Source organism: Typopeltis vanoorti, chromosome 22 (assembly GCF_054136105.1).
Source record: "Typopeltis vanoorti isolate ZY-2024b chromosome 22, IOZ_Tvanoo_1.0, whole genome shotgun sequence".
Taxonomy (NCBI): domain Eukaryota; kingdom Metazoa; phylum Arthropoda; class Arachnida; order Uropygi; family Thelyphonidae; genus Typopeltis; species Typopeltis vanoorti.
In genome coordinates, this window is record NC_143570.1 from 52442410 (window position 1) to 52454938 (window position 12529).

General features: G+C 36.9%; 1 protein-coding gene across 3 annotated transcripts in view; it reads right to left on the reverse strand.

Moving 5' to 3' along the window:
- Positions 1 to 9906: 9906 nt before the first annotated feature.
- LOC150094419 (putative peptidoglycan muropeptide transporter SLC46) overlaps positions 9907 to 12529 on the reverse strand; it is an 84200-nt gene continuing 81577 nt past the window's right edge. For all 3 annotated transcript variants that reach the window (XM_090411957.1, XM_090411960.1, XM_090411958.1), the window contains one exon: positions 9907 to 10177. In XM_090411957.1, coding sequence (XP_090268083.1) covers positions 10102 to 10177 — 76 coding nt within the window. In that variant the 3' untranslated portion in view covers positions 9907 to 10101. The remainder of the gene's footprint in view (positions 10178 to 12529) is intronic.

Genomic DNA, 12529 nt, shown 5'->3' on the forward strand with positions numbered 1-12529 from the left:
TTGCTTTCGTTCAACAGTTCCAAATTATACAAGTCTTCCAAAATTTTATCCAATTTTAGATTTCATGCTCTAGAGTCAATGAAACCACGAAACAAGAAATTGGTCCAATTAGACTTAACGGGGGATCGATCCTGAAGATTTTACCCATCTGTTATTTATTTATTTTATTATTATTATCAGGATCGTCGCCAGAGTAGATTGCGCCCTGAGGCAAACAATTAAATATCGCCCTTGATGGATTATAAGACAAAAATACAATCATCCCTCAAAGTATCGTCCTACCGGATGGAACGGAACCCCGACTTACGTCGGTAAGTCGATACATTAAATCAACAGAGTTATAGGAGTTAGGGACTTAGCAGTAATTATTATTATATCACACCTCCAGGGAGTCCAAAGACTCATTGAGGGGAAGCATCAACTCTACTACTCTTCGTCTCACTACTCCACCAACTTTCATCATCTAACAGCAACGCCATCTACCGCCGACTATCACCACTAGTGCTTGCACAGACAATCACAAACATCTATGCCCACGGCGGAATTCGAACCGGCAGCCTTTTGGCTGGAGAGCGGATACGCTAACCACTTGGCCAACAAGGCCGGCAATTTTTAAACCTAATCATAAAACTGTACTGTGGTTACTGCCACTATAAAACAGGAGAATAATCACCCAAATCTTCCTCCGCAATCACATCTTCATTACGTTCTCTACGTAAAGAACCAGGCTACAGCTCTTCTGGTGTAATATTTTGTTTTTAGATGAATATGTCCTTAGTGCTTTGCTTATTCCTCTACTTCTTTTCATCATAAATGTGTTTGTAGCAAGCAAACGCATCATGTACTTTCCTTTCTATTAATAGGTAGCGTTCAACATTGGGTTCCACGTGTTCAACCATTTTGAGAACATCTCTAACATCAGAGAACATTTCTGCAAGACCCTTCACTGTGAATTGTTTAACTACTTCTCCTTTTTTTTCTTTTTCCTCTTACTTTTCTCGTTCTTCCTCTTCTACAATACGTTGTTCCTCCAGTTCGATCAATTCTTCGTTGGTCAACTCTGCAGGGGCACTTTCTATGAGTTGAACTATGTCATCATCATTCACTTCGAGATTCAGATTATTTGCTAGGCACACTATTTGTTCACCCAATTTACAAAGTTCGTTTTTTTTCAAAACTTCCAAAATCATGTACAAACCTTTTTAATGTCTTTTTCCATAGAGATCACTTCGTCCCAAACTATAGCAATAATTTTAATAGCATGATAAATATTGAATGCTTTCCAGAATTGCATGAGAGGCTGGTCGTTTCCTTCAGTAGCAGAAATGGCTTGTGAAAATTCTGTAGATAATAAGCCTTAAACACTACAAGAACTCCCTGATCCATCGGTTGGATCAATGAAGTAGTGTTTGGAAGGAGAAACATTTAGAATTAAAACGTAGAATTTAAAATAAAATTTTAAATTCTACATTTTCTTTCTCACAACACTTTCCATTTCAAGTGCATTTTGATTAAGGTTTTGCAAACAATTTTTGAGTCATCCACGGCTTCTTATATCTCCTCTAATGAACTGGAAGAGTATGCTTCCTAATGTTTTTGAAAGCTCGTGGAGTCTCACTGTGCCACATCACAAATTGTTTCAGTTTATATCCAGCCACATTACCCCCTAACAGAATTGTAACACGGTCTTTAAGAGCTTTGAAACCAGGCATAGATTTTAGCTTTTTGTCGATGAAATGTCCGGTCGAGCATTTTTTTCCGAAACAAGGAGGTCTCATCCATATTATTAAATATTTGCTGTGGCAAATAATTTTCCTCCCTAATAATTTTTATCCAATTTCTCCACAAACTCGTTGGCTGCCTTCTCATCGGAACTTGCAAATTCACCATATATTTTCACATTATGCAGTGCAAAACGCTACTTAAATGTCATAAACCAACCGGAAGCGTTGAATTCACAGTCATAATCGGGTCCTGCTTTCTCCTTCAACATGTTGAAAAGACGTAGTGCCTTAGCTGTTATGGTCATAGTGATAAGAGTTATGCGCTTTTCGTTCAGGTCTTCTATGCATGATGGAAATAGCTTTCCCAATCACCGACAGGACCTTTTCTTGCTTCGTCACTATCGTTGGACTTGTAACTTCGTTTCTAGATCAACTGCTCCCCTCTTTCTCTGTGATTCTTCACTGGGTTTCTTAATTGGGCGTGTAGGAGCTATGTTGCACAAAATATCGCGAAATATTTAACGATAAATACACAAATAACCTATTTTTTAAAACAGAAAATCAACAGAGGAACTATTGAAGCCATGTGCTGTTTGCCGAGGAGGTTGCCGCTGAATGCGCTGTTGCCACTGCATTGTTGCTAAATAAAAATCTTTTTACTTTACGCTCGCTTGCGTCTTGTTTGAAAGTATAGTCAAAAATGTTATTATTATTATTCCTGACACCTGCAAGGAGTCCGAAGACTCATCGCGGGAGGACACCTACAACTGTCTCAACCACTATACCGAAACACTACTACGAACCATCTCCATCAACGCCATCTACCGCCCACCTCCACCACTAGTATGTTTTTTGTCTGTAACCGGTTGGTTTATGAATGTCATAAATGGTTTATGAATGTCTTGAATGTCATAAACCGGTTGGTTTATGACATTCAAGTAGCGTTTTGCACTGCATAATGTGAAAATGTATGGTGAATTTGCAAGTTCCGATGAGAAGGCAGCCAACGAGTTTGTTGAGAAATTGGATAAAAATTATTACGGAGGAAAATTATTTATTCCATTATGGGATCATGGACGTATCTTCGAACGGACGTAAGTCGAGGGATGACTGTAAGAAAATCTCCAATTGCTATTTTGTTTTATTACGAGAGAAACATTAATGCAAAACGATTGCATAATAACATTAATTAAATATTTGCTTTACAGGGATATCACAATAAAACTGTTTATAAGCTATATCCGTCTCTATAGATATATTGCTAGACCAACCGATCTTTCTTGGGTCACTGCTGTTTGCAAATAATTTTTAATCAGTCTAAGCAAGCTTGGAAAATCTTCTTTCCGTACTTGCTACGCTAACCGAAATTGTTAGCATAGCGACGGCGCCTACCGCAATACGGCTGGACGAGCGCCCTTATTAAGGGGTGGGGCATAGAGGCAGACTACCTGAAGGCAGTCTGCCTCTATGCCCCCCCCCCCTGTCGACGGTACCGATTATCATTATTATTTTCGTTTGTGTGGTGAGGAAGGGCGGTTGTATTTTTTTTTTTTTTTTTTTTTACATAGTAGATTTGTATAGCATAAATACGATTGATCCGAACTCGAAATTTAAAAGTGTACCAGATACCGCGCCATGTACAATGAATGTTTGATTCCAAAAATGATTCAATTAACCAGATGTTTAAAGAATGGATTTAACTGCTATCTTGGGATTAAAAAAGTACTAATTTAAGTTTAATTCCATGGATTCTATTAGTTGATCAGAGGAAGTTTTTTCAAATTTTTCCCACCCAATTCCCGAGTTAGGTGGATGTTTCGCTACAGTGTTTTCCCCCCGTAAACTCGATTTTTTTAATCCTGCCATTTATAAAAAAAATCGACAGAGAACAAAATTTCATATAATAACACTAGTTTAGAAAATGGACCTTAGGCTAGTGGCGATTATCTTACATATGATTATTATTACGTGACACTTCCATGGAGTCTTTACACTCATCGTGGGCGGGCACAGTACTCTGCTATACAAAAAATCACCTCTACTTAATCCTCCAACTACAAACTACGATCATCATCACGCAGCACCATCTACTGCCAACCTCTACCAATATATTTTTGTCTGTAAATTACGTGTGCCCGTGTACTTTCGTCTATGCTCGCTGACAGAGATTAATCGTCTGGTAATAATTACTATTACACTCCTAGAGAATTACTGAAATACGGATTAGCTGTTGACCAATTTTTAAAAGTTATCAGCCTGTTACCTTTTTTTTGGAATAACCTACAACAACAACCTACCTTATGACAATCCTCTCATAAGACACTTTTCAATTATGCTAATGGCCATTTATCCTATGCTGCATTCCCTCATACGACAGTTTTAGCAACAAGATGCGGATATGATAAGGGGGTAGCAGGGTTTTTTCCCTCCCGGAAAGTTGATTTTTTCATCCTCGTCATTTGTCCCGCGTACAGACAAATCGGTCTTCAGAATACACGCAATTTACAGATTGTTGGTGATGATGAGCGATAGATGGCGTTGATGGTAGATGTCGTAGCTGGAGAAAATAGTAGTAGTGGAGAGGATGAGATGTATTTAGCGAAATAGAGTAGTGTGTCCTCCTATGATGAGTCCTTGGGCTCCTTGGAGAGTGCACGTAATAATAATAATTCAGTATTATTATTACGTATTCGTGAACTCGGTTTATTTACATCGTTAGTCGCTGCATCCATGAGTTTTTGTGTCTCACTGTGAAATAACCGTCTATAATATGAATAATACTGTTGTTAATAATGGCAGATAAAATTCAAAGTAAGGATGATGTTGATCTAGTGAAAAGATGAGTAAGTCTGTTGCATGTTATACTAAGATTAAAATTATTAAATGTAATGACGATGGTGTATCGAACAATGATGACGCAGGCTAAACAACCTCGCACTACTATTGCTAGAAACAGAGATAAAGTGAAACTCGCTATACTAGTTATCTGCAAACGTGACAATTTTAAGGTTTTTTTTAATGCCAATATGGAAAGACTTTTAATAGTGTAGATCCATGACCAAACAGGTTGGCATGTTTCTATGAGCCAAATTATTCAAGAATAACTTTTTCGTCTGCGAAAATTGTTTTTTATGTGCGTATCTGATGCACCTAAATGCTTTACTTACATCATTTATGCACATATATGACTGCTTAAAAACGTTATTAATTAAAACCCTATATGGATCTATTAGTGAGAAAAAAAAAGCAGTGATTCGCTACATACGACGAAGGTCTGGAACCTAACGTGTAGTATAACAGCAGTTAATGTGCAACATTAACTGCTGTTATGTGTCGAATGGATCTCCACAATGAGTCTTGGACTCCAGTGAATAATTATTGTCTGAAATAGCATAAATGGATTTTTCTGAGTTATGGGATTAAAATCACAAGTTTCTGGTAAGAAAAATGTGTATATAACAGACTATAAAAACTCCTTTATACTCCCAAAAGGGACAAGATGGAATTTCTTTGGTGCTCCACACCTAGTCATGAGTAGCAGTTAAGTTCGAGAATGATTTCAAGACTGCAACATGAAAGTACAGCAGACAACTGCCGCCATCTCGTGTTCTCGAATTCTAAATATTATTAGCACACAGTATACTACATTAGTGGAAATGCACTAATGCACTCCAAAAAGTGGAGGAAGCAAGAGATTTCGGGAAGATTGTAGACAGAGGATTAAAGTTTAGTGGCCAAGTAGCGAAGGTGACACAGAGAAGTGTGGGAATAATGAAAATGAAATTAGTAAGTTATGACAAAGAAGTGGTTGTGCCATTATACAAGACATTGATTCAGCTCCATATAGACTATTGTGCACAGATTTGGTTTGTTAGGTATTAAGGGTAATGAATAAACATTAAAACAAGTTCAAAGGAGAATAACTAGGATAATTCCATGGCTGTAAGGATGATGAGCATGATAACCGATTGAATAACTGTAGTCTGTAGCATCTGTCAGAGAGATAGAGGAGGGGTGATATGAATGACAGAGGAATATAAATTAGCGCCAGTACCTTTAACAGTGACATGGCATACAAATGCCATGTCAATGTTAAAACTTCCAATATTTTGTCTCAGTCACCGAAATCTTCAGAGATTACAAAAAACTAATGTCACACACACACAAAAATAGAACACAATACTAAGCTAAACACGTGAGTGACTCTAAAGTTCTATCTAGGTGGTGCATCCTCAATGGGCGATTGTAGGTGGCCTAGAATGCAAGGTGGGATCTCTGATAATTAATGTTTCCCAAATTTTCGGAAGTTTAATGCAACCGTATTTATTTAGATTTGGTTGATTTCTGAGTGATGCTGCAGATTCTAAAAATAATCTCTTTTTTTTTTTTTTTTGAATTTACTGTGGTGGAGAATGGTGATTTTTTTCCAGGAAATCCTGTGCGTTGTATCCAAAACATGGTCTTGCAGGCCAGACTGACCACAGTCGTGATTGGAAACGTATGATGTGTTCTTCTAAGCAAATGGTTGCTGATCTACCTGTCTGTCCAAAGTATGCCAGCTTGCAGGAACCTGGTACTTTATAAATTCCAGGCATTGAGAGAGGAGGGAGCTGATCTTTGGTAGAACAGATACGGATAGCAAGTTTACAGTGGGGCTTAAATGCTATAAGCATTTAAGTGTGGAGATTGTACTTTTTTTAAGGACTTGGCTATTTTTTTTTGATGTGCCACGGATGTAGGGTATGATGATGGCATTTCGGAACTCCTTCTGTAGAGATGGCTGGGGAATGGGGGAGGAACTGATTATATTTTTAATTCTGTAATCGCTGTAGCCATTGGAGAGGAAGGTGTTGTGTATGAGTTCGGTTGAAAGGGCGGTTCCACTGGAACAAATATTGTGGGTTTTCTTGGTTAGAGTTTAATAATGCCATTTTGTTGAGGGATGGTGGTGGGACAGTATGAATGTATCTGCCTGTGTGCATAGGTTTTCTATATACAGTGAAAGAAAGTTTACCATTAAGAAGGCATGTAACTAATGTGTCTAGGAAGGGTCAACTCTTGTTATTTACCTTTTCCATTGTAAACTGGATTCTTGGATGCAGGCTGTTGAGATGATAGAGAAAGGAGTCTAATGTGTCTGGAACATGAAGCCAAATAGAGAACACATCACCTACATATCTTAGCCAGATAGAAAATTTGAGAGGGGCTGAGTCTATGGCTCATTTTTCAAAATTTTCCGTATAAAAATTGGTAAGAGGGAGGTGAGAGCAGGGAACCCATAGCAGTTCCCTCTGTTTGTAAATTTTGTTCTTCCAAGAAAAATAATCAGAATTGATGGCAAGGGAAAAGAGATCTAAGATGCCAGAAAGAAAAACGTTTTTTTAAGTGTGTTAAGGTTTCATTTAAGGAAATATTGGTAAATTCTCACAGCATTTAAGCCTCAACACACAGATAAAAATATCAATCTCTTGATGTAGTGTTTGGCTGCCCAAAAAGCCATTTCGAATTTGAGTCTAGTCGTTGACTACTGGAGAAACTTTTTCTTACCCTTTCTTCAACCAGTTACCGAATTCTATTTATAATTAGTAATTGTCTTGGACCAATTATCTCTGATTGGTTACCGATGGAGACAGAACTGTCTCTCAGTCTCCAAAAGTTAGATAGCAGTAAAACAGCCTTGCTACTCTCTATAGGTAATAAACAACATTAACCGATCCTTTTAATTTTTTTTTCTGCTAACAAAGAATGATTGCTAGCATCTATTGTTTTGTGAAAAAAGAGGCTGGATATGGGAGAAATTTTTTTGAAAAAATGTAAGAAGGGAAAGAACAATAGATCATTCATGGAAGTTGAATGGCGGTATGGCAAATAGCAAAGTGAAGAGCAGATTGTTCTCATGGTGAGTAATAAGTGAGTGGAATACATTTCTAGAGGAAGTGGTGAGTGCAACATAAGGAAATGAATTTAAGGAGCTGTAAGACTAGCATTGTGTGAGTGTGGCTATCCATGAGTTGTTTTAGAATTTAAGTGTAAAGATGTTGCACATTAACTGCTGTTATGTGTCGAATGGATCTCCACAATGAGTCTTGGACTCCAGTGAATAATTATTATTATTATTGTCTGAAATAGCATAAGTGGATTTTTCTGAGTTATGGGATTAAAATCTAGAGTTTCTGGTAAGAAAAATGGTGCCTGTCCTCAAGATCAACTAAGTAGAAAGCTATTCTAAAAAAATTAGAACGTTTCATCTGGTGAACAACCAGAATTATACGTAATGAGCATTTTTTGAGGGGGGGATACAATTAATCAAGTCAAAGCATTACGACAAGGCTACATAGGCACAGCCTATTTATTTTACTTTTTATGTTATTATAAATATGAGGTGCCTGCATAGGCCTGTGAAAATAGCAATTGTTTTCACAGTACTAAACCACAAGAGGAGAGATTCAAATAGTTTGTAGCCTCCTCAGGTCTCAAAATTATGGATAACATCCTCTCACCCTTTTACAAACACTTGGGAGTATTGAATACCATGTTCATATGATCTGGCCTATGTAGTGCTGACAAGATGCCGATTTAAGGTGAGAAAGAATGAAAGAACCACTAACCATACAGTAAACCAGCATATTTTGATCATGCCATATTTAGAAGAAAACTTTCACTCTAGACTTCTAAAAGAAAATCCATTACAGTTATCCATTCATATGGATCTTTGAATAGAAATGAAATACTTATATTATATGACATGTGGAAATTTCTCATGAAATCCTTCAACATCTCAGTTTTGCAGACAATTACATTCATCTTTGCTTGATGATAGCTAACACATGGCATGTGACTTGATATTTGTGTTTAATATTAATCAATTTATTTTCTTTTGCAACTATTTTTCAGTGTTTGGACAACTCTCTTATTATCTGTTTTTATATTTTGATGAAGCCACCAGTTTTCTAGTGTGAGCAAAACTAGTTCGCAATAAATTTCTAAAATAATAACTAATAAAATATCCTTGTTTATTCTTTAGTGTTTTTATCATAAAAACTCTTTCAAACTTCATTTTGTAGTAATTTTTTTCAAATAATGTAATCATCAGGATTATACATATCTTTGATATATATATATATACACATGTAGATATGTATGAGTATATCTCACAATAATATCTTCAGACTCCTTGGAGGTGTCATGAATAATAATAATAATAATATATCAAATCTGATAGGAATTCAGAAATATCTGTGTGAATTTTGATTTCTAACAATCATGTCAATTTAATGTGGAAAAATGTAAGGTTTTGCATTTTGGGATGAAAAGATTAGCAGCAGTATACCACATTGGTGGAACTGTACTCCAGGAGATTGACGAGGCCAGGGATTTGGGAGTGTTGGTGGATAGGGAGTTGAAGTTTAGAGGACACATCGCAAAAGTGGCAAAATCAGCTCATCAAATCACTTGGTCGCTGAAAAACGTTTTAACGAGCAGAGACAAAAAGGTTATTGTTCCTCTGTATTGAGCCTTGATAAAATCCCATCTAGACTACTGTGCCCAGATATGGGCGCCAGGGTTTCTTCTCGATGGGGAGGAGGTGGAGAGGATCCAGAGACGAGTGACCGAGATAATAGCAGGACTATGGAATGAACCTTATGAGAACAGGTTGAAGATTTGTGGGCTGCAGAAATTGGTTGATAGGCGGAAAAGGGGTGATATGATTGAGACATTCAAATTACTGAAGGGTTTCTATAAGATTAATTCAGAAGATAATTTTGAGAATAGGACTGGTAGTGGGAGGACTAGGGGCCATCCATGGAAGCTCGGTAAGAGTGTGGTTAGCAAGGGTGTTAGAGCTAGGTTTTTTACTTGGAGAGTGGTAAATGAGTGGAATAAGCTGCCAGAGTCTGTTGTGGGTGCCATGACTGTAAATGAGTTCAAGGTGAAGTATGATAGATACTATGTGAATGTTGAATAGCTGTTCTTGACATGATGTTGGGCCTCCCTCAATGAGTCTAAGGACTCCTTGGAGCTGCCCGTAATAATAATAATAATTTGTAACACTAACTAAAGTTTTCATAGTAGCAAATAAACAATACATATCAGTTTAAAATTTATTTGATATGAAAAATAATCACAAAACCTTATGCCTGCTGTTTCAGGAATTAGAGTACTTATTAAGCAACTCAAATGATATATTTTGTCATCAATTTATTAAGAAATATGTATCTATTTACAAATTAAAAAAAACCAACAAAACTCATAAAATATATTACTGAACTTATTTCTGGCACATGCAATGTTGGTGCATTTCTTCAATGCTCACTTTTTTGGGGGGATTACTTTAGTAATATGGTAGAAATACAGTTACCATTTCTCATAAATCTATTCAAGACACAGTTGCTTCACATTTTGTGTAATCATCTACAGACTCAATGTTCTTTTTCTGATTAAGAATAAGCCAGCTAAAAGAAAAAGAAAGGGAAAAAATTATTACTATCATTATTACCATTATCACTGCACCTCCACCTCCATGGCATCAATAGACATATTACAACCATACCTTCGTTGGCATCTTAAATTCATTCACCAGCTGTGTACTCACCACCATATCTTGCAACACATTTCACTCACCTACCATATAAAGAAACTACTTTTACCCTGTATTTTAATTACAACTTTCTAGGATGAGCTTTTATTCTGGTCCAATGTGTCTTCTTACTCTGAAAAATTTCAACAGTAACAATTTGGTAAGCTCTTGTTTTTTATTTATTTATCAGACTTTAATGATCATTTCTCCTCAATATATCCTCATAAGCCATCCCTCTAGCTAGGAATGAAGGATGGTGAACCAAATGATTTTTTTTTGCGAAATTATAACACTTTAAAAAATTTATAGCACTTTTTTCTAAGTTATAAGGAAAAGAAAAATTATTCTCTAGTATAAGAAACACTGGAATTTGTACTCATAGCACATGAAGAATTTTTTATTATATTAATTATTCTTATTATTTAGGATCTCATGAAGTCCTAAGACTCATTGTATACCTTAGATGAGACAAAGTCTTCTCCATACAAAATATAACTTATTATTTATTTTCTTAACTACCATGGAGTCGCAAGACTCATTGTGGGAGGTCAATGTTAGTCAATACAAAGTCTATTATACCACTCCTTAAACTCATCCACACTTTCACCATTCTCTCAGGCAATGCATTCCAATCACCTACCACTCTGCATGCAAAAAATCTACTCCTCATCCCTTTGCTCACATCTACTTTATACAGCTTCCAGGGATGGCCTCTCATTCTTCCTGTCTCTAAGACATTCAATGAAAATTCTCATCCATGCTAATCAGTTAATTACTTCTTACTAACTCAAATGTCTCGATTATGTCTCCCCTCTTCCTTATATTCACTAGGCTGTGTAATTTGCATTCTCTCAATTTATCCTTGTGTTCCACATTCCAGAAAGCAACTTGGTCAAATGGCTCTTAACCCTCTCCAACATCTCATCATCCATTTGAAAACCTAGCAACAAAATTTACACACTAATCCATATGGAGCCTGATTATAGCCTTGCACAATGGAATCAAAACATCCTTACTTCTAGATGTCAGTGTTCTCCACATCAAGCCCATAAAAAAAAAAAACCAACTGTATTGTCCTCACAATTTTCACAAAATGTCCACCATCACCCTGAGATCTTTATTCTCCTGTGCCTCCTCTAAAATATCCCCATCAACCCTATACTCTGCATCCCATCTTTGCTTCCCAAATTTTAAAACATTACACTTTGCATCATTAAACAAACATCCTCACACACTCGCCTGCTCAGACAATTTACTTACGTCCTCTTGCAAAGCAACATTTGCCCTACTTCTCATAATGCTCCCGAATTTGCATCATCTGCGAACAACTGTATATCACCATTTAAGCCCTTTCCAATGTCATTAACATAAAAATTAAATAACAAACAAGCATCACTTGGTTAACTGAGGAGAACGTGGTTTTGGAGTGTTACTCATGATAAGAGTTGAACTGTACCCTCTCAGGATATATAGTGTGAGATAGACATTTACAGGGTGTCCCAAAATTCATGCAAGAAGTAATTTTGATAGAAAACACAGGTTTTCAATTAAAAATTGTAATTTTTTATTGATTCATAAAGTATACAGTATAGGGTTATGCATGGAATAGCATATTGGGTAAATGGCCTCCACAGCTTTGTTGGCACATACGCACTCTTTTGTCGAAATTTTCCATGACCGTTTTGCATAAATGTGGCTGAATTTCGTTGATACAGTGCTCAATTTCCTCCTTCAAGGCGTGGGTGGTCGTGGGCTTGTTTGCATAAACCTTAGACTTCAAAAAACCCTAAAGAAAAAAGTCCAGGGGCGTTAAGTCACATGATCTGGGTGGCCAATTCTGATCACCAAAACGGGAAATTACACGACCAGGATATGACTCATGCAGTAATTGAATTGTTTCTCGGGCTGTATGGCATGTGGCACCGTCTTGTTGAAACCACATGCCGCCCACATCCATATCTTGCAATTTAGGCACAAAAAACTGGATTATCATGTCGCGATAGCGAGCACCATTAACTTTTATTGCCTTACCAGCCGCATTTCCGTAGAAGAATGGACCGATGATGCCTCCTGCCCAAAATCCGCACCAAACAGTGACACGTTGTGGATGCATTTGTTTCTCAACAATCACTCATGGATTTTCTGAACCCCAAATGCGACAATTCTGTTGATTAACGAAGCCATCAAGATGAAAATGAGCCTCATCGCTGAAGAGGATTTTGTTTGA